Raw genomic sequence first — 21,604 nt, forward strand, 5'->3', positions numbered from 1 at the left:
TGGACAAGAGGCAGACTGTATCTCCTGAGAGCTCCTCCCTGCTGGATATGTCATGGATTATGAGGTTATTAAAGCATGTTTTTAGTGTGCTGTGGTAGGGAGTAACTGTACTGTGTTCCCACTCTGGTGTTGCTCAGGTAGCCTGACCCCTTGCCTTTATAAATTCCCGGAGCATGCCCTGACCACCAGCTCGTGTGCCCTGGGCCACGGCTTCACAGCCATGCACCAGTCCCTGCTCCCGGAGGATCCGCCCCCTGCCGACTTCAAGCAGGAGTTCCGCAGGAAAAGCAAGGCTGCTGAGGAGCCAGCAGAGATGGACTCCCCTGAAATCAGGGAGCTGGAGAAATTCGCCAACGAATTCAAGCTGCGGAGAATTAAGCTGGGTAGGTGCCGGAAGTCTGTGAACCAAAGACTGAACAAGCCCAGAAAAAGCCTCATTGCTTCCAAATGGGTTATGGTTTAGCCCCTGCAGTTGTCTGATCATAGTTCTGGTCCTGTCTTGCACTGCCAAACTTTCTCTATGCCTAGAGGGCTTGCACAGAATTAATGAACTTCTGAGGTGAGCTCAGAGTCAGCATAGAGACCTCTGTAGAAAGCCTGTCCTGAGGACAGTGAAGGCACACACCGCTCATGAGTCAGCAGCAGAGGGTAAGCACCTCAAGGAAGTAACGCTACCGCCAAAGTGATGCTTTCCTCTTTGCTTTTGGCAGGTTATACACAAACCAACGTGGGAGAAGCGCTGGCTGCTGTGCATGGCTCCGAATTCAGCCAAACCACTATCTGCCGGTTTGAGAACTTGCAGCTGAGCTTCAAGAATGCATGCAAGCTGAAATCAATACTGTCCAAGTGGCTGGAGGAAGCAGAGCAAGTAGGAGGTAGAGCATTTCAGTCCTCTCAATACTGATTTTAACCAGAGTGCTTTATATACATGGATTAATAGAATCACAGAATGTTAGAGGTTTGAAGGGACCTCTAGAGATGGCCTAGTGCAATCCCCGTGCCAGAGCAGGATCCCCTGGGGCAGGCCACACAGAAACACTTCAAAGAAGATGACTCCATACCTCTCTGGGCTGCCTGCTCTCTCACCCTCACAGCAAAGGAGTTTCTCCTCATGTACTAAGTAGAAACACTGAGCATTATCACTACTAGAAGCAGATGGTGTCTGAGCAAACAGGTCCTTAACTTCAGAAAGTGCAGTTTACTTAGAAGACACTGAGCTGAAATCAAATCATCAAACAGAATTTGTTCTGTTTTAATTGAACTAGGACAATGGGCCTGGGGCCCAAGAAAGAGGGTGAAGTATCTAAGGGGTATGGAAATGGACTCCATCTCTAGACTATACCCTGCAGGGTAGGAGGAACAGGATACGTCAAAGCAGGGGCCTGAAATACGGCTCTGCAGGTACATAGGCTCAGAGCCAGTGCTGTTTGTAGCTTTACTGGTGGCTCATCATTTCTGCTTGTAAGAATTTATGTCTGGGAGTAAAACAAATTAGAATCATAGAATCATCAGGGTTGGAAGAGACCTCAAGGCTCATCCAGTTCCAAGCCCACTGCCATGGGCAGGGACACCTCACACTGCAGCAGGTTGCTCACAGCCACCTCCAGCCTGGCTGCAAACACCTCCAGGCATGAGGCTGCCACCACCTCCCTGGCAGCCTGTGCCAGGCTCTCACCACCCTCCTGGGGAACAACTTCTTCCTAACATCCAATCTCAATCTCCCCACTTCTAGTTTTGCTCCATCCCCCCCAGTCCTATCCCTCCCTGACACCCTCAAAAGTCCCTTCCCAGCTTTATTGTAGCCCCTTCAGATCCTGGAAGGCCACAGGTAGGCCTCAGTCTGTCCTCACAGGAGAGGTGCTCCAGCCTTCTAATCATCCTTGTGGCCCATCTCTGGACACCTTCCAGCACCTCCAGATCCTTCCTGGCACAGAGGCTCCAGAACTGGACCCAGAGCTCCAGCTGTGGTCTCAGCAGAGTGGAGCAGAGGGGGAGAATCACCTCCCTGGCCCTTCTGGCTCTGCTTCTCTTGGTGCAGCCCAGGCTCTGCTTGGCTCTCTGGGCTGCAAGTGCTCACTGCTGGCTCCTCTTGAGCTTCTCCTCCACCAGCATCCCCCAGGTCCTTTTCTCCAGGGCTGCTCCCAAGCCAGTCCCTGCCCATCCTACATCAGTGCTTAGGGTTGACCAACCATCTTAGAGCAGGGAACACTCCTGGGGGCTGTGCCACTTTCATTCAGTGGCATTATCTGTTAACTTCCCATTGTCCTTTTTCTGTAGCCAATTGCACTTGGTTTCTGTTCCCTGTGGAAGGTAACTACCAGGCTCTGTTGTGTTTTTAATGCAGCTTTATACAATGAAAAAATTGGAGTGAATGAGCGGAAGAGGAAGCGCAGGACCACCATCAGGTACTGCATCTTTAGGGGGTTGCACAGCAGAAGCCACTTTGGCTAAGATGCTGCTTTCTGCTTAGATTCAAAACTGTAACCATATCTATAGCTTGTGGTTCAAAATGTGCCAGTATTGTGAAACACCCTGGTGAAAAACAGCAGCATGGCCCTCCGGAAGTCCCAGTTCGCTCTGAATGCAATGCTTTGTTCAGTGAAAGACTTTTTCAACACAGGAGAACACATTTTCATACAGGTCTATAGATACATTGAGTAATAAGGTGTGTGCAGACTATCGTGCTGTTCATCAGGTAGTTCTGAAGCATGGCTAACTATTTCAAACCAGCCCTGTGAAGGAAAGAGCAGCAACACGTGGCAGATGAGCCAATGAGACAGCTAAGCAGAGCTCCAGCAGATGCTTTGTGTCTCTGCAACGAGAGCGCCTGCACGCTCCGGCCGCGGTGCCTGCGGTGCCCTCTTGTGGCCAAAGGAATGGCAGCCGCTGCTGCAGCCGGCTTCGGCTGCGCCCTGTCGGCACCCCGCGGGCTGCGGATGCTCTCTTTTCTGAGACCATGTAACAGACGTAAAGGAAATCCTTTTTAACAGTAAGAAAAGACAGAAGACTGCGCTTATTTTGTCTGTTGAGCCACTTAACTTTGCTCACTGCTAACTGTGAGGACTAAAGGCAGTCTTTAGAATCATAGAATCAATAAGGTTGGAGAAGACCTCAGAGATCAAGTCCAACCTATCACCCAACACCTCATGACAGCTAAACCATGGCTCCAAGTGCCACAACAATCCTTTTTTGAACACCTCCAGGGACGGTGGCTGGGAAGAACTTTCTCCTCACCTCGAGCCTAAACTTCCCCTGGCACAGTTTGAGACTGTGTCCTCTTGTTCTCGTGATGGGTGCCTGGGAGAAGAGACCAACCCCCACTTGGCTACAACCTCCCTTCAGGTAGTTGTAGACAGCAATGAGGTCTCCCCTGAGCCTCCTCTTCTCCAGGCTAAGCAACCCCAGCTCCCTCAGCCTCTCCTCACAGGGCTGTGCTCCAGACCCCTCCCCAGCCTTGTTGCCCTTCTCTGGACACCTTCAAGTGTCTCAATGTCCTTCCTAAAGTGAGTGGCCCAGAACTGGACACAGGACTCAAGGTGTGGCCTAAGCAGTGCTGAGTACAGGGCAGAACAACTTCCCTGTTCCTGCTGGCCACACTATTCCTAATGCAGGCCAGGATGCCCTTGGCGCTCATGGCCACCTGCACACACTGCTGGCTCATGTTCAGGCAGCTGTCAACCAGGCAAATTGTGCTAAACCAGATTGCCATAATCTCTGTGATTTCCAGTAATGCTCTAGTACCCTCTCTGTAACAAAGTGAGATGCAAACTTCATGTAATACACAGTATTTCCCAAACTGGAAGTAATGGAACTTGAGACACTTTGTGAACCCCAAGCAGGTAACCCTGCTGATGTGACTTTGCTGAACTCCTATGACACTGCTGTGACTGGGGCAGAATGGGTGGTCATGCTTACTCCAGTTCTTGTGGTCTCACTCATGTCTAGTTAGCAGCTGTAGCTCCCAGAGAATAGCAAGAAGCATAAAACATTCTTATGACTGAGATTGAACCAAGCTTGGTTGTACTTTGGCCTTTCAATTACTCCATGCTGAACTTCTACAAGGTGTCATGCTGTTGATGGTAGCACAGAATGAGTGTACCAAAGAGTTCCCTTTATACACACAACAAGAGCACACAAACCAAATCACTGCCTCCAGCGCTGTTGCTTGACCCTTCTCTTGAACTGGTGGTGAAAGCTCGAACATGTCAGAAACGTTTTTAAAGGTGAAATTTTATCCCTTTATGCAGTATTGCTGCCAAGGAAGCCCTAGAAAGGCACTTTGGAGAACAAAGTAAACCTTCTTCTCAGGAAATCATGAGGATGGCTGAGGGGCTCAATCTGGAGAAAGAAGTTGTGAGAGTTTGGTTTTGCAACAGAAGACAAAGGGAAAAAAGAGTGAAGACAAGTTTGCACCAGAACACCTTTAGTGCTGTTATCAAGGAGCACCACGAATGCCAGTGAAGCTTTTCCATGGGGAGAGGTGGATTTATGTGTTGCTTTTTGTAAGTGTTGTAAATAGTTTGTTGGTTTAAAAAAAAGAGGGGAAAAAAAAAGAAGAAAGAGCGAGCTCAGTAGCCCAGGTGTGCCTCTGCCAAGCCAGCCGGCTTCACAGGCAGTGCCTTGTGGAAGATAGGGTGTTAATGTTCAGTGGTTGGAATCCAGCTGAATGCTGCTGCTTGCATTTCAGGAGCTGCAGGTCTCCATTTAACTGCAACGAGTCTGTTATGCATCATTCAACTGGAAATGCTTTGCCCAGCCTCTTGTGCTTTCCCTGCACTGTGTCTTTTTTCCCCCTGCAGTACATGTAATGGTTAATGGAGAGCTGCCTGTCGATACTCCAAGCGTCAGGAAGCTAAGCCCTTGCATTGTACCTATGTGAAGAAAGGTTACAAAGCTTGGTAGCAGCAGCTGCAGTTCTGAAAGACCTTTACTCTGCATGCCAGAGCCTGTGCTATATTCCTAACCCGCACTAATTAGCTACTTGTGCTAACCCTTCCGAGATTGTATGCTGTTAGGCACACGGCAGGGTCCCATCCCCAGCAGTGAACTCGCCAAACTGAGCACGAGAAGAAAAGAAAATGAGTAAGTGACCTTAAACAAGCAGCAGTGACACTGCTGAAGGGGTAGCTGTGGCTACAGATGGGACAGAGCCCTGAGATCTTGTGCCACTTGATCTGTGAGCTGGGTAAAAGAATGCCAGCTACAGAGCTGCCTTCCCAAAGCACAGCTCACACGCAGCTACCTGCTCCAAGCTGCTGCATACCTGAGTGAACCGGTTCAGGTAAACCCCTTGGGTAAGTTCAAGACAGAGCCATTAGAAAGGTGCCATAACTGCTGTCATTAATCGCGGCAGAGTACTCTTAGAGTACCCTTAAGTACAGAGGTGTCAATAGCCGTCCTGCCGCATGCTGTCTGCAGGTGATGCTTTACTGCCTTAAAGGGGTGCAAAGAAGATGTGGCTTTAAGGCTTGTTATCAAAAGCAACTTTTGCCAACTTATTATATGCTGTAAAGTTTTATTTAGACAGACTTAGCTATAGAAATTGGGATATAGTTTACACGTTTGTTACTTGAGGGGGAAAAACTAGAGAGTTATCAGGTGTTTGGTTACTTTGAGCTTTCTCTGTAGTGTGGTTTTTGTCTGATGGAGTACATGCATAGTCACACCAAAGACAGTGTGCCAAGCTAAAATGAGAAGGCACTTGTGCTCTGAAACAAGCATCTACACAAAGTGTTTATTACACTGCATATTCCCACTCTCTTACACTCCACCGAGAATAATCCCTTGCCATCCTCTAACCTAGAGATAATGGCGGGGGGGAGAGGGCAGAATGAGGGTGTTGGAATAAAGTGCCAGAGCTCCACCCATCAGAAAGACAGGCACTGAGGAACCAAGTTAATGGCTTTAGTGCTCCCAGGGATAGCTTGCCCCTCTCCTCAGCCCTGCTCGTTGCTATGAGGATAGTCCATTACCATATATGCACTTTTCCCTGCTTTGGCAGGGCTGAGATGAGTACATGCAAGTAGCAATGTCTAGATACACTTGGTTTTTCCCATCAAGCAGACCTGATGGTTTAGAAGATGTCTAGATAACAGGCCACAGGAAGCCACAGCAGGTTAATGTTGGAGAGCACTTGGCAGCAGTGTGCACACGTCAAGCACACTCTGTCCTACATGAAATTCTCTCTGGAATCTGCTACAGTGACAACAGGCACGTTCAGCTATGGAAATCTGCTTCCTGGGCTTAAAGAAACTACAGTCTGATGAATGAATGCATTGCTTTACCTGTACCCACCCCTCACCAACGTTCCAAGGACGAGAGGCAGGTACACGAAGGCTGGGAGTCAGTGAAGGTGGTGGCAGGCACTCCTGTACCTTCCATGCTGTGTGACCCCATGGCATGTGTCTTGAGACTACTATTTGATAGAAATTGTATTCAACTTATTTCCTTACACAGCTTCCTAGAAATGATGTAAAGCTGTACTTGCCAGCCCTCCCTCCAATAAAGTACTCTTACACATTTGTACTCCAGGTGATGCTTTGGAAAGCCTTTTTTCAGTTGTGCATCATGCTGCTGTAGTCAATTCTGCTGTAACAGTTAAGTGAAGAGCAGGCTTACCATAGCATTGTGACTTCTGGTCTTACACAAAGTCTCACAAGTGAAGGCTAATGGCAGCAGCACAGTAAAACGAGACACAAGGTGCATTTCCTTGCAAGAGAATGACAGCAGTCTCAGTGAGGGAGCAGCCCCAACTGACAGACCTCCAGGCACTGCCATGCAAACACAAACTGAAGCAAAGTTGTTTAAAGAAGAGCAAGCTGGATGGGATTGATTTAAGGCACTGCAACTGCAGCTGTGAAACCTCATCCCTGGAGGTGTTTGCAGCCAGGCTGGATGTGCCTGTGAGCAACCTGCTGTAGTGTGAGGTGTCCCTGCCCATGGCAGGGGGCTTGGAACTGGATGAGCCCTGAGGTCCCTTTCACCCCTAACAACTCCATGATCCAAGTGTCATCCTTGTTTACCTTGTTGTCCTGTTTTACTGAGTACTCCTTATGGCTACCTGTGGAGTAGATTCTGGGTGGGATGGGTCTTGGCCTGCCCCAAAAGACTGGTTCTGAGGTATGTGTGAAAGGACAATATTGTTCTTGGACAGAGGACCTCCAGACCCAGCTGCTATTAAGGTGTCAGCAAGGATAAAAGAGTTTAACATTTCAGTAGGGTTTTAAAACTACTTTTTAAATTCAGGGTGCTAAGAGCTTTTCAGGACAAAGTTGTTTCCAAGCAGGGGACAGAATATACTAACTATAACTCAAATACAACCAAGTAAGCCTGCAAGCCTACAACACTTCTCACTCTGCTCCTGTTTTTCATACAGATTAGAGCTACAGTACTTAAAGAGCCAACAGTTAACAGAAGCAGGCTGTTACCATCAGCAGCCCTACTTCAGCATCTGACACTGGAAACCCACGCCTCCATTCTTCTTCACCAAAGGCCCCATAGACAAAGATAATTCATACCAGCAATATGCCAAACACTGACAGTCACTAAAAGGACAAAGTGCACACTGCATTCAGAAAGGACATGAGCCCCAGTGTTCAACCAAAATACAACCAATCAGCAACATTTCACACCAAACTGATTTCACATTGTGGTTTCTCCTTCAGCACCTAGGAGCAGCATTGGGGCACCCATCACACAGGGAGAGAAATACAAACTCGATCAAGTTTTCAGTGAATGTTGAGTTTAAGTCAAAGATCCACAGGCCCAAAATAGGCTGCCAGGAGTGCAAGGAAACCCCACTAAGAGGCAGAAGTTTCATGCTCATCTCACAGAGGACAAAGCTGCTGTGGAATAAAAAGCCTTTTGTTTTATTAGGGTTTTACAAAATAACTTGTGAAAAAGCAAAGAGAAAATTCCCCTCCCATCAGATATATGCAACAGATGAAGCTACACCTTCCTACCTGCTACCTCACTGATCCACACTTTGCCCATCACTTCCTGCCAACAGAAAGGACACCTCAATTTTGTGTCAAAAAATAGATGAACTCCCAACTATGTTTTGTCCTTCTCTGCTGCCCTCACTAAGAAGCAGGCGGTGTGCCAGCGGTAGATTCAGAGGCTGTCTCCTGCTACACCTTCCCCTAGCAGGCAAGTTTGCCCCCTCACAGTCACCCCGGTTTCACTCTCGGGAGGTGTCCTGCTTCTCTCTTCATAAAGCCAAGTTGATTTTGTTGTCTGTTCAGTGAACAGCCCCACTAAACCAGCACAGCTAAGGGGCAAATAACCTCCAGCAGAGTAAGGGCTGAGAAACTACACATTCCGGTAAGTCCTATCTGGGAACTGCATCTCAGACTTTGTCATCTGTTTAAGTAGTAAAAGCTCTTACTTCATTTGTCAAATGCATTCCACTTAAAAGTTAGGATCCTGGTGATGCAGTTAAGAGGCCACAGAAAACCCTTCCCAGCCCCCCCCCCCGCTTGTGTTACGGTGTTTAGTCGAGTGCTTTCACACAACACTGCTCCCAAAGCTTAGCTGCTCGCAAGGATCAGATGCACCTTAGTGAACAGAACAGTTATGCACAGTTATCTTCATTAAGAAATGCTGTAGAATATGTACAGGGATTGTTCCAGGCAAATGTCTTCTTTGCAAGTGCACAAGTTGCACTTCTGAACTTCAGCAGCGAGTCCCATCAAGCGTGCAGAGAGGTCTCCCCATGGTGCCTTGTGAGGCCATCGCAGTTACAACTTTATCACCCTTCAAAGACTCACTCTGAAAAGAACCACAATGGTACAAGGTTTATATACATAAAGGCACAGCAGTTCTGTTGAAACCAGCTATGTTACAGTACAAGAGAGTTTAATCAGTGCCTTTCATGCAACAAAATTCACTAACAAATTGAGATATCTTCCTGTAAGATTGCCTGCAGAGAGACTGCAGCCTTGCCTCCTGGCAAGGACAGCCACCAGCTACTGCCTGACCGACCCAAAGTCGCCACAGGAGCTCCAGACAAACAGAACGCCTTTCCCTTCTGCCTGCAACTGCTGCTTCCCAGCCTATTGCTCAGCAAAAGAAAGCAGTTTCCAAGTATCTTGGGAAGTTGGAAGGTTTCATTTCTGCTCAGCTGACAGACTAAGAGATTTTCTATGGTGACTGCTTTAGAAAAATCACATCTGCTCTATAGGTGCTGTCCAAGGAGGCATCACACCAGCCACAGAGTAGCCAGTCCTAAGGAGAGATCAGGAACTGAGACAGAGGGAAGCTTTGAATTCAGAAGACATATTCAGATCAGGCATAAATGAATCTATCACTGGAATTACATCCCTGGCTGGTCCAGCACTCAAAAGGACTCCACGCACTGGGCACACCAAGTGCACTCCTCCCTGTAGATTGACAAAGAATATTCTGCCCTTGTCCTTCCCTCATTGCCAACTTCAAGCTCTCATTCCTGAAGCTTCAGAGTTCCCATAGACATCAGTTGCATTGAAAGAGTTTTTGCACTTTTTACATCTGTCTGCAGATGAACAATCAGAAGGCAGACTGCACACTGCCATCGAGCTAATCAACTCCCAAAGCTTTGAGCTGTCGTTCAATCTCTTCATCTGATATGGTAGCAGCTTTTGATGTTGATGCAGATGGCAAACTTCTGTCAGCTGATGGGGCTTTGGCCATCTAGAAGAGACAGAAGCTTTCTTCAGTCAAAACAGCATGTTACAAGCAGCTCACTTTTAGAGTTAGACTGGATGTTAAAGGCTGCTAGAGCAATCTGTTTCTAAACAGGAATGAAGGGGAGGAAGGCCATGAGCAGGGCCCAAGCAGCCATACCTTGCCAGAGATTTCGATGCCTATCTCATCCAGCACTTGGTTGACAATATCTTGGCTTTCTTCTTCTTCATCAGAGGCATCAAAAATATCATCCAGAGTGTCATTAACTTAAAATAAAGGAAAATTCACTGTGTTAAGCAAAAAGGTTACCAAAACAAGCCAGTACCATCTTCCTACCCACCCAGAATGTAGTAGTAATAGCACTGTGTAAGACATCACCGGGAAGTGTCTGTATAGTGAAGCTTTCTACCTCAGCCTTGCACAGCCTGAGAGTGCTGCTGCAGCAACAGGCTAAGGCATGACTGCTCTTGTAACAACGCTGAGATTCACTGAGACTGTTGCTCTATCTCCTGACCAGATTTTAACACTTCTTCAAACCACCTTGTAGAGTTCCATAAGAAACTAAATACATTTCTTCCCTCTCCCTTGTCTACGTTTCAAAATTGTTAACTACTCAGTTAATTTCTGAACTGCAACAACACAGTCTTGCACACTTGAGGTGTTCATATCTTATTCAGCAGTAATAGAGTCCCTGCTAGTTACTACAGCCAGCACAGAGGCAGGGATTAGGATAGAAAGGAGACTGTGCTGGCAGCAGCAGGAAGCTTGGTAATATTTTGCTGGCAGGGGAAGATGCAACCACAAACAAGAAACTTGACACCCAAGTCAGAGAAGGAAGGCAAGCCATCCCATGGCACCATATACCTACAGCTCAGATTGTCAAGGGTGTCCAGTCCCAGATGAAAGAGTACACACAGAACTATCAACTATAGAATGGGCAGTTATGCCAGTGAGGCTCTGAACTGGTCTCAAAGCCTCTTCCCTTCCAGTATGTTCTTTCTAGAAGTATGGGGTGTGTCTTGCCTGACAATGGGAAAGAACAGATTCCAGATTCAGTCCCTGGAGCTACTGAAAAGCTCCTTGCTCCCACATGCAATTGCTTGTGTGCTCTTCATGATTGCTGTCAGTTTCATTAATTATAGAAACAAAGCTTCCAGCATCAGTATTGCCAGACTGGTTCTACCCTTTCAAGAGCACTGTGGGCTGCAGTTAGCTGCTCCCTGAGCACAGAACTTACTCATTTCTTCAGTCATTTCCATCTTCATGTTTTCCTTCTGGAAATTCTGCATAGTCTGCAGTGTCTTTTGGGGATCCATTTTCTTATTAACTGCTTGCATTGTCTATTAATATTGAAAAAACCCTTAATCACACAGTAAGACATCAGCAAATACCAACAGAGACATGAAGAAGGAGTAAGACCTTTCTGACAGAATAGCCTTCAGCCCAAACTTCACTTTCCTTGTCCTCTGTCTCCCATAGATACACAACAGACCAGCAGTGTAGCCTGCACCTAGTAAGCAACACTGGCACCTACTACCCTGGCAGCTGTGCTTTTAAACGTATGCATCTTTCTCACACCAAGACACTTCTCCTGGCCTTACACCAGGACACATCTCCCTGATCTACATGACAAGAATGGGACAGGATTGCATTCTGTGCACCTTAGAGAAGCAAATGGCTGCAGGTTTTGCTCAGCAGTTTACTGGCCCCCCAATTAAAGCACACACATCACATTGCAATGGTCTTTTCATAATTGAGTGGAATTTTACTGGTCTCTGAAAAGCACAACACTGAAGTGTTCATATTGGCTCAGGGTGAGCCTCTAAGGGCTAGAGGTCTTTCACTGACAGTGTGACAAACTTCACCTGGTTTACTCCACACGTGCAGCACTGCCTTTGCAGGCACCACTATTCAATACTTCTTTCCTATGAAGCAAGCTACCATATTTCTCAGGGGATGTCAAAACCTAAACACAGATAGGAGTAATTCAAACAAAGTCTATCTTTGAGAAGATGAAAGAGTTGGTTAATTAAAGGGGATGCTATTAGGCTCAACAGCTGCTGCTGGCTGCATAGAAGCTTTTCTGCCTTCCTGTCTGAGTTTTTTAAGTGGTAATGTATTATGCTTCTAATGTTACTTGAATTTCAAAGGCTGTGTTTGTAGTCACATCATTTGAGTTTAGAAAGCTGTGCTGGACTCAGAGGGTGTTGGTTCTTTAAAATTATTTCACCTGAACTATAATTGGATATCAAAACACTGAACTGATAAGGAGCTTATAGATCTTTAGCAAATCATGGTCAGACATATGACTGCAAGAAGTAGGTAACTATTAACTGGGCTTTGCTATGGCTAAAATTAATGCCACACATGCTAAAACGTATGTAGAAAATACTTTGGAAGCTCTGCATTCATGTATTTGTCTTGCTTTTTGAGGCAGATGATGTAGCATATCTACCAGTGATGGCTGTGTGAGATTAAGAATAGTTTTTAAGTTTCAAAATGAACAGCTGAATATTTTTCTTTTTTAAGCTTCCTGTGTTGGTAAGGCAAAGAATGCACTGAAAAGTGACCCCAAGCATTCAGCACCTCCCTATCCAGTAACTTTACACACACCAGTCCATAGAAATGCCTGCTGTGCTTTGCAAGGCATCACTCTTCCTGATGCTGGTTAGTTTGGTACAAACACTGCCATTTCTTTTTCTGAGGTAATCTCCATAATCAGTCCAGTGACACTTTGGTTCTTAGAAATTGAGTCTAAGACATCTCATGCATAAAACCAAGCTAACCACATAATAATTGAAGAGCAAGGCCATCTTGCTCACATGACACACTGCTGCAGGATTACTGAGTAAGCTGTTTGGTTTGTTCAGCTCTACAGTCACACAAGCTGCTCCCCACCTTGCAGGTGAGTGAGGATGGAAAGGCTGCTATAGAGCCACAACTCTGTGTGACGGAATGGCTGATACCTGACAGCAGAGCCTTCAGCAGTAGCTGCTTTCTGCACCAAGCTGTGTCACATTACCGTGTTTAACTGGCACCTAACACTCGGACTGTGCAGAAGCACAGCTCGTCTACAATAATGCCTAATATTGTTTCCCATACCTCAAGCTGAACAATCCTCCTTGCCAAAAGCAATGTGCCCATGTATCCATTCATGAAAACAGGGGGCAGTTCACACCTGACTCAGCTCTAGCACAGATTTTTCAGACTCACACAACAGATCTGTGAGACACTTAATGCAGCACGGTGTCCTTGCACCAGAGAGAGCAGAATGGCAGGGGATCCAGATGAGATTTCTTCAGGAGCTTGAGATCTAAAGCAGTAACTTTTTGCACAAGTCACAAAGCTACTGTAACACACTGCCTTGATTTCAAGGCAGAACATGCCCTACTTTTCCCACTAAACCTGCTGGTGCCAAGATATACAGGCAAGACCCTGCAGCAGCGTGGTTTGGGGGTCTGGTGTAGTGAAAGGCCTTGATTTTTATCCCCCAAGCTTTTGGCGGGTGTTCAGGCCAGGAATGTGTGCTGGGCTAGGTGCTAACTGGCAGGGCTGACTACACACAGAGCAACACAAACCCTGCAACTGTAAGCTGCATTTTAAGGTGAAGAACTTGCAACACCTTACCTTTGCTGTGGTTGACATAGCTCCTGCCATCTTCATCTGCGAGTTCATGACCTTCGTCTGCGTGGACATGGAGGTGACCTTCGAGCTCACAGCGTACGTTCGGTTCTTCTGCTTCCGCAGCTGCACCAGCTGCTTCGCCAGCACTTTGCAGGCTTCTTTGTTCCCAGTCTTAGCCATTTTCTTTATTTCCAGCTCCTGTTAGAAAAAGTACAAATTAATTCTACAGAACTTTTGCATTCAAACAGAGACTACAATTAAGCCCTCCCAGTGAAGTGAACTATCGTCTCGTTTCAGGTTTTCTCAAGACATTTGACGTTCCATGAAGATCCTCCCTTGCTGTTCTCTCACAACTAGTAGCACAAAGGCAAGGCTGCAATGAGCTGACCACAAAACACAAAACTGAGTCACAGTGTGGCTGCACACAGCTCCCCAAAGCCTTCAATTCCTGCACAACATCACGCTGACTTGTAGAGGAGCACTCAGCACCACATCTGACTAGGCAGTAACGTCTCCAGGAAAAACAACAAAAGCCCAACAAAAACCCCAAAGTGAAGAAATGATTATGGCCAGCTAACTGTTAGTGCCATGACTAATTATCTTTGATCTCTTGCATTCATGGGCAACCAAGCCACAGTGCCTACAGAAGGAACTGAGCGTTTATAGGTTCAACACTTCTTCAGCCTTGCAAGCCTCTCGTAACCGTTTGGGGGGCAGAAGCAGATAAAGGTGGATGGGTGACACCTCTAAGCTGTTTGCCCACATAAAATTTAGCTGGATTAAGTTAGTGTTCAATAAAGCAGTGTCATCTGTCTCAGCAACCTGTGTTTAAACCTTGAGCAAGACACTTCTGCCTTTTGATCTGGGATTTGGTAATGCAACCTTTCCAAAGTACTTTGCCTTTTCTTTAAGGATGGTTTGCTGTAGCATCTCAGCTCTTTGTAGATGTCCAGTTGTACATTTTGCATTTTACCATGCAGTAAAGGCAGCCTTTAAAGACCAGCACTCTCTTGTGATGTTGTAGAACACACCTGCTACAGCAATACAAGTGCCTCACTGTGTGTACTGGCAGTACAGAAAACTGCACTTGTAAGAGGGTACATTGTCCTGAAAAGGTAAATACTGGACGCCAGAACAAGCAAAACAGTCAGGTTTAAAGGCAAGTGTAAACTGACATCCTGCATTAGCTCTACTACCAGGAAAGACGCTGGTTAGCTTTACTATAGAAAGGGCATTGGCACAGGATCTTCTCTGTAAATCTGTAGTTTCTGAAAGGCTGTGTGATAAACATTTTCACAGTGTCAGAGTATCACCAAGGTTGGAAGAGACCTCGAGTCCAACCTGTCACCACAGACCTCATGACTAGAGCATGGCACCAAGTGCCACGTCCAATATTTAATCTAAGCAGGTACAGATCAGTAAATAAGGAGCACAAGACTGTTCAAACATTAGAGGCCTGAAATGTAGGTAAAGTAGCTCACACAGACCAGAAAAAAACTGAAGTTTCTATAACATGCCCATAATATTAGCTCCTTTTTTAACTACCTGAAACACGGGAGGTTTAGGCTGGATGTTAGGAAGAAGTTCTTCACAGAAAGAGAGACTGGCCCTTGGGATGTGGTGCCCTGGGAGGTGGTGGAGTCACCATCACTGTAGGTGTTTAGGAAGAGCCTGGATGAGGCACTTGGTGCCATGGTTTAGTTGATCAGATGGTGTTGGGTGATAGGTTGGACTCGATGATCTCAAAGGTCTTTTCCAACCTGGTTAATTCTATTCTATTCTATTGGGGAGGACAGGAGTGATTTGTTTGCACCCTGTTTTTAGCAGGAAACATTTGAAAATAGAGGTGTTCTCACTGAGATTATTTCAGTAGCTTCTATAACCTAATCTTGAAAGCAAAATACAAACCTGCACCATCAGCTCACTGGCAGATGATCCAACTGCAAAACTCAAACCCCACACAGAGCTTATTTTATTCCAACTAAGAAGTGGGATAAAGAGCTGCAGCACATGATTTGCTTTAGAGAGGTCTGAGGCAACCTTGTTCAAGTCGGTTGTGCTCTTGGAACAAAACATAACCATCAACATGTATACAGTCATATGGGGCTACTGAACTGAAACAGAACTGCCTGCACACTGCAAGGTATTGTTAGAATGAATATGACTAGGTGTTCTCAGAGTGGTAATTCATAGTTAAGAGAAAAAAACCCACCACACAGAACAGACTTCCTGAAGAAAGTACAGGAAGTGTCCTGAGATTAACTGGAAAGCTCTTGGCCCTTCTCCACCTAATCTGACTTTGCAAAGTAGGATTTGTTGCCCATGATTCTCTCATCCTAACAGAGAACTGTAAACCTTTTCAAAGACATATTTCACTTCCTCCTCCTTCTCATCAGAAAGCCAACATTTCTGAAACAATTTGTTGTGGTAAGCAATCAAAACTTCGACCTGAGCGTTCAGGAAAGCTGAGACTACTTCCAGAGTTAGAACATTTCATACTGAACAATGCCTGATCTAGATTGAACAAGTTGAAGGCTTCCAGAAACAATTCCCAGCTCCTGGTATTCAAATGACCTGGTTGCCATGACCTGACAGCTCAGTAACTACTGAAAGTGTGACTGGATTTGCATAGCCTTTCCCACAGTCTGAGCATGTCTTCATGCATCAAACCCCACCATCTGTCACAGCCATTTAGCCAACCACATTGCCACACAGGTGCAGCATTCAATCACTGAGTACTTGCAGCTTGCACACACCCACTTCTAAATAGATGTTAATTTAGGTATAGTTTTTCTATTATCATCTAGGGAAGTACTACATGAATGAAAATAACAACCCTATGAGGCTTACAGTTTTTCAAGTGCTCTCTCCCACTGGAAAGTCAGGGTCACATATGATAGCACTGACATTGATTTCTGTTACCAAAAGACTGCTGATTTACAAGCCTGGGAGGAAAAAACCAACTTCTGAAGGATAGAGAATAGTAAGAATGGAATGAGAAAAAAAGAATGTGGTTGTTCTGTCTAAACACATTGTTCCAGGCTTCTCCTATGTTAAAGGCTGTTCAACATCTTCCTCAGTGACACTGATGAGGGGAAAGTGTCTGCTCAGCAAGTTTGCTGATGATACCAGTCTGGGAGGCTTGGCTGGTACACAGGAAGGTTGTGCAGCCATTCAGAGACTTGGACAGAGTGGAGAGCTGGGCACAGAGGAACATGATGAGGTACAGCAAGGATAAGTGCAGAGTCCTGCATCTGGGAAGGAAGAATAAGCTGCAGCAGTACAGGTTAGGAGGCAATACTGTAGAGAGCAGTCCTGTGGAGAAGCACCTGGGAATCCTGGTGGGTAAAAAGTTATCCATGGGTCAGCAATGTGCCCCTGTGGCCAAGAGGGACAATGGTATCCTGGGGGGCATTCAGAGCAGTGTGTCCAGCAGATCCAGGGAGGTTCTCCCCCTCTACTCTGCCCTGGTAAGACCTCACCTGGAATATTGCATCCAGCTTTGGGCTCCCCAGTTTGAGGGACAGGGATCTCCCGGACAGAGTCCAACAGAGAGCTACAAGGATGATTAGGGGACTGGACCACATGCCCTGTGAGGAGAGGCTGAGAGACCTGGGGCTGTTGAGTCTGGAGAAGAGAAGACTGAGAGGGGATGTAATAAATGTTTATAAATATCTGAGGGCTGGGGGTCAAGGGGCTGGGGACAGGCTCTGCTCCATTGCACGCTGTGATAGGACAAGGGGCAGTGGATACTAACTACAGCACAGGAGGTTCCATCTCAACATGAGAAGGAACTTCTTCATTGTGAGGGTCACAGAGCACTGGGACAGGCTCCCCAGAGAGGTTGTGGAGTCTCCTTCTCTGGAGACTTTCAAGACTCACCTGGATGCATTCCTGTGTGACCTGTGCTGGATTCTGTGGTCCTGCTCTGGCAGAGGGGTTGGACTCTACGATCTCCAGAGGTTCCTTCCAACCCCTAACATCCTCTGATCCTGTAATCACTGTTAGACACCTTTCTTCCCCAACACAATTTTAGTAACTGAAAAGTCACACAGGGAAAGACAACTTTTTGTGTTCAGTTAGTGTAGATTGAGCTGTACCTTTGGCACTTTACAAGTTTCCTGTTATACTGAGGGCACGTGCTTGCTTTTGAAGAGTTCCCTGGTTTACTCACCAGCTGTTTCTCCTGTTTTTCAAGTGCTGCTCTGTCTCTGGTTATAGCCCTCTGTGTACCTCTCAGCTCTCGATTTTGCTCCTTTATTATATCTGAAAAGGAAATATTTACAGCTGGGTAAAAGCTTTCAGCACTGCACAAGCACCTTACCTGCTAAGTGCTCTGCAGGCACGCAGTGGGTTTGACTGCCTCCTCTAGCTCAGAACGAAAGGTCAGCTATCAGAGAACTGCTACTGTTTCAAAGACATGAAATATTAGCAAAATACTATTTTATGTATACAACACAATGACATTTCAGCACCACAGCCCATGCCCCATAACAAAAAGGCTATTGTAACTAGCAAGTTTCTTTGCACCATAACCATAGCAGAATCTTAACCACACAGCAGGAGCCAGGTACGCAGCATGCTTGTCTGCAAGTTCAGCCCTAACTCAGCAATGACACACTCACTGTGAGCCCACTGCTCAAACAGTCAGACCTAACCTGAACAGGCAGATCAGCTAAGAAACCTCATCTATGAGATCTAAGAGCAGTTAAGGAGCTCCCAAGTCCATTAAAACAGTGAAGACCCTCCCAGATGCAAGTCCTAGGTTCTGCTCTTCTCTCTCCATGTCCTGGTGCATTGGAGATTGCTCTCCTCCACAAACAATACCACACTGTGCAGCCCAACTTCAAGTGAGACTATAAAGACTACAGTGTTTGAACTCTTCCAATCAGCAGTTGCTTATAAAGATCAAGAGATGAAAGTGGAGGTCTTTCTAGCAAAACTAAGCTTCCCACCAAGCGCAGTGGCTAGGCAGAAGCTTACAGGCTGTCACACATCATCCTCCACAGGAGTTTTCTCCACTCTACTGTTGTAAAATTATTTACTGGCAACATCCACTTATTAAAGTAAGCATGACTTACAATATAGGCATCCATCATGCCAGCTGCCATTAAGTATTGTTAGAATTCACAGCACATGCTTAGATGTGATTCACAAGGCAAAGGTAGGTATGTCTGCATCTGACTCAACATCCTCTGACCTTTGTAGAGGAAAGAAGTCAGTACCTTTAGGAAGAGATTCGTCTGCTCCTCATGTATCTGTCTCTATGGCATTAGATTAATTTGGGTGGTCATTTCAAGGGAGCAGACTGTCACACAAACTGTTTAGAGCTTTCTCTTCTGATCCACAAAAGTAACATCATCAAAGGGCCCTGCTGTTGTCCTTCAGAAGTCTGATGCAGGTGAGAAGCAATACAAGAAGGCAGTCACTAGAAGACACCGAAGTATGCCCGGGGAGGTGGTGGAGTCCCCATCATCAGAGGTGTTCAGGAGGAGACTTGATGGGGTGCTTGGTGCCATGGGTTAGCTGTTTAGGTAGGTTGGATTGGTTGATGGGTTGGATGCAATGATCTTGAAGGTCTCTTCCAACCTGGTTTGGTCTATTCTATTCTATTCTATTCTATTCTATTCTATTCTATTCTATTCTATTCTAGATAAATTCTAGACACTGTAGCCACTCTTAATTTTTAAGGCTTGTGATAATTGTTCATTATTTGACACATTCTTCATTCCCACAAGGAGAATACTGTAAAGCATCACTTGTTGACATTATTTCAACCTTAATAGGCTTGACTCAGAACCCTCCAGATCTTCAGTGGTGTTTTAATGGAGACATGTGTAAGCCCCTCCCAGCAGCTGCTTCTGGCTAAATACATATATATTCCAAACTCCATGAAAAAGGGTTCTTACAGTGCTGCTGCTGCTGCTCAGGACCTACACAACAAGCATCTTCAGAAGATGCAGACGTTTTAGGACAACAATGAAGAGCTGAAAGATGACATGGAGCATAACCCTGCATTCTTCACACTGGAGAACAGCAGTGGAAGTTATTCTGAAAACAATGCTACAGGCAAGTAATTTAGTTGCACCCGCAAAAAATGGAAGAGAAGGCTTCACAGCTACATACCAGAGTTTCTTTTCCAACTACAGTAACTATTTGAAAAACAATCCCTCGGCACAGAAAGCTTGAGAAGCAGGAGCTTCAGGATGGGAAGATACAAGCCCTGTACTTGTCAGAAGGCAATAAAGATGCACATGATACTTATTTCTGTGTCTGATCTCACAAACTGGCTCAAACTAAGGATAGCATTAAACCAAAAATAGCTATCAGCATTCACAGGCCCTTTCAGTTGTTCTTGGAAGTGAAGGACACGATGAGGACTTGTTCCTGCTCCCCTGTGATGCCTAATGCAGGCTGCCAGCTTTGCTCCAGCAGCGGGAGGGAGCCGGAAGAAGCCAGGGTACTCCCGAGCCTGCCTTCTGCTGACAGCCACTCCCACGCCTCACACCAGCATCCCCGGCCGGGGCAAGAAGGAAGCACCTCCACTCCTCGAACAGGTTGGACAAGAGACACCCAGCAAGCCTTGATCTGACTCCTACATATCTGCCTTACTCATGGAAGCCTGGAGCCACCTCCCCCTTCCTTCACTACCGGACAAGTGGGGAAAACACACGTTCTCCCCTGCCGGCATACAACTGACTGACTCACAGCATGATTTTTGAACGAGGACCCACCGGATCTGACACAAGGCACCTACCGCAACAGCCAGGCAGTTCTGGGTCTGGCCAACTGCCAGCCAGCCTCTGCCCCACAGACCCGGGGCACACCGACGTGGGGGCTGACGCTCGCCCAGGACATCTTTGCTGGCTTTACTTTGGAGATCGCTGCTTAGGTGCAAGCGTTTTGTTGGCCGACTGACTACCAAACCATCTAAGCAAACTTAATACCCGCCTGCAAAGCCTCGGGAGCCAGCGGCGAAGCCGCGCAGCGACCATGCCTGGCCACCCTTCTCCCCGCCGACCGCCACCCTGCTCCTCCTCGGCTCCGACAACTCTCTGCGGGCCTGGTTTGCTCCCTCGCTGCCGACAGACCTTCCTCCTCCTGCCTCACCCCCAGCCTGCGCTCACCAGGGCCCGGGCGCCACACCTCGGCCCGGCCCGGCCGCGCCGCGGGGCTCGGTGGAGCTGCCGTCCCGCTGCCCCGGGGGTCCCTGCCGTCCCGCTGCCCCGGGGGTCCCTGCCGTCCCGCACGGCCCCAGCGCCGCCCCTGAGTCACCCCGGCCGCGCTGTGGCCTCCTCCTCCTCTCCCTGCGCCCCTGCTCTGCGAGTTCTCGCTCTGCCGGGACACAGGGCCCGAGGCCGCCCCGCAGGCACTGCCACCACCCCCAGGCTCCCGTTCCCCTCGAGCCCAGGGCCGGGGCCAGCCCCGAGCCCGGCAGCGTACGGGGGCAGCGGGGACAGAGGGGCCCTTCACCGACTGCCGCCGATCCTACACCCACTCACCGTCCACAGTCTTCTTCTTGAAGAGCGAGGCCATGGCGACAGCCGGACGGGGAGCAGCGGACCCCCAACACCGCCACGCCAACGAGATCCTGCCGCCCCCTCAGGTGACCAGGAAGCGGCCGAGGCCGCGCAGACCGCTTGGCTCCGCCCCCTTCGCCGGCGAGGGGCGGGGCGGGGCGGGGCGGGCTGACCCCGCCTACCCCGCGGCGAGCCTGGGCGGCCGCTGGCCCTGCCACAACGTCCGGGACGTTACTGCCCGGGGCTGCTGCGGGATGGGGAGAGGTTACTAGTGCAGGATCGCCTCTCTTCCCTGCACGGATTCTCCCTGCGCTTGAGCTTGCGCATACTGCGCGGCGGGAGAGGCGTCCCGGGCGCTGGGGTGGTGGTGTGGCCGTGTGACGCGGGGGACCAGCATGGGACCCGGCGCGGGATGCCCGGGGAGGTTGTCTGTCGGCGGTGGTGTGCGGCCGGGTCGGGCCGGGCCGTCGTGAATCGCCGCTCCGGGCACCGCTGACTGGTTTAAGTTTCTTCATGTATTTTTCATATTAAAACATAATGCAATTCCGCAGCGCACTGCCTTTCGGGCTCGCCGCTTCTCCCCGTGCAACGCCTTGCGTGGGCAGCTGCAGGAGTCTGCTCCAAGCGCAGCAGTTAGACACGCGTGGGGTCAGTTTGTGGCCGGGCCTGCGGCTCAACCACGCGTGTGCTGAACACAGCGCTCCGCCACCCTCTCCAAGAACACCGGGTGACTCGGGCTTGTTTTCTGTTGAGGAGCGTCCTAGCTTTGGACTTTCACCCTAAACCAGTGCTGCACC

At 47.9% G+C, this 21,604-nt stretch overlaps 2 protein-coding genes across 2 annotated transcripts in view; one reads left to right on the plus strand and one right to left on the minus strand.

Annotated features, from left to right (window-relative positions):
- Positions 1 to 4,461, plus strand: part of POU1F1 (POU class 1 homeobox 1) — a 13,465-nt gene extending 9,004 nt beyond the window's left edge. The window contains exons 3-6 of the mRNA XM_068144818.1: positions 138 to 383; positions 711 to 875; positions 2,345 to 2,405; positions 4,248 to 4,461. Coding sequence (XP_068000919.1) covers positions 138 to 383; positions 711 to 875; positions 2,345 to 2,405; positions 4,248 to 4,461 — 686 coding nt within the window. The remainder of the gene's footprint in view (positions 1 to 137; positions 384 to 710; positions 876 to 2,344; positions 2,406 to 4,247) is intronic.
- A 3,384-nt stretch (positions 4,462 to 7,845) lies between these two features.
- Positions 7,846 to 20,945, minus strand: CHMP2B (charged multivesicular body protein 2B). Its single transcript, XM_068144412.1, has 6 exons — positions 20,790 to 20,945; positions 17,462 to 17,553; positions 13,291 to 13,485; positions 10,901 to 11,003; positions 9,823 to 9,929; positions 7,846 to 9,669 (listed from the first exon to the last, which is right to left on the minus strand). Exons 1-6 carry the CDS (start codon positions 20,821 to 20,823, stop codon positions 9,556 to 9,558), a joined length of 645 nt encoding a protein of 214 aa, XP_068000513.1. The 5' UTR covers positions 20,824 to 20,945; the 3' UTR covers positions 7,846 to 9,555.
- Positions 20,946 to 21,604: the final 659 nt, after the last annotated feature.

The sequence above is a fragment of the Melanerpes formicivorus genome, unplaced genomic scaffold (assembly GCF_026170545.1).
Source record: "Melanerpes formicivorus ecotype bairdi unplaced genomic scaffold, bMelFor1.0.p_v2 SCAF_11, whole genome shotgun sequence".
Taxonomy (NCBI): Eukaryota; Metazoa; Chordata; class Aves; order Piciformes; family Picidae; genus Melanerpes; species Melanerpes formicivorus.

Coding starts and splice junctions, on each gene's coding strand:
- CHMP2B (XM_068144412.1), bottom strand. CDS start 20,823: ATGGCCTCGCTCTTCAAGAAGAAGACTGTGGACG. Junction 11,004..13,290: donor CTATGTCAACCACAGCAAAG/GTAAGGTGTTGC, acceptor CAATATTAATAG/ACAATGCAAGCAGTTAATAA. Junction 9,670..9,822: donor GCATCGAAATCTCTGGCAAG/GTATGGCTGCTT, acceptor TGTCTCTTCTAG/ATGGCCAAAGCCCCATCAGC.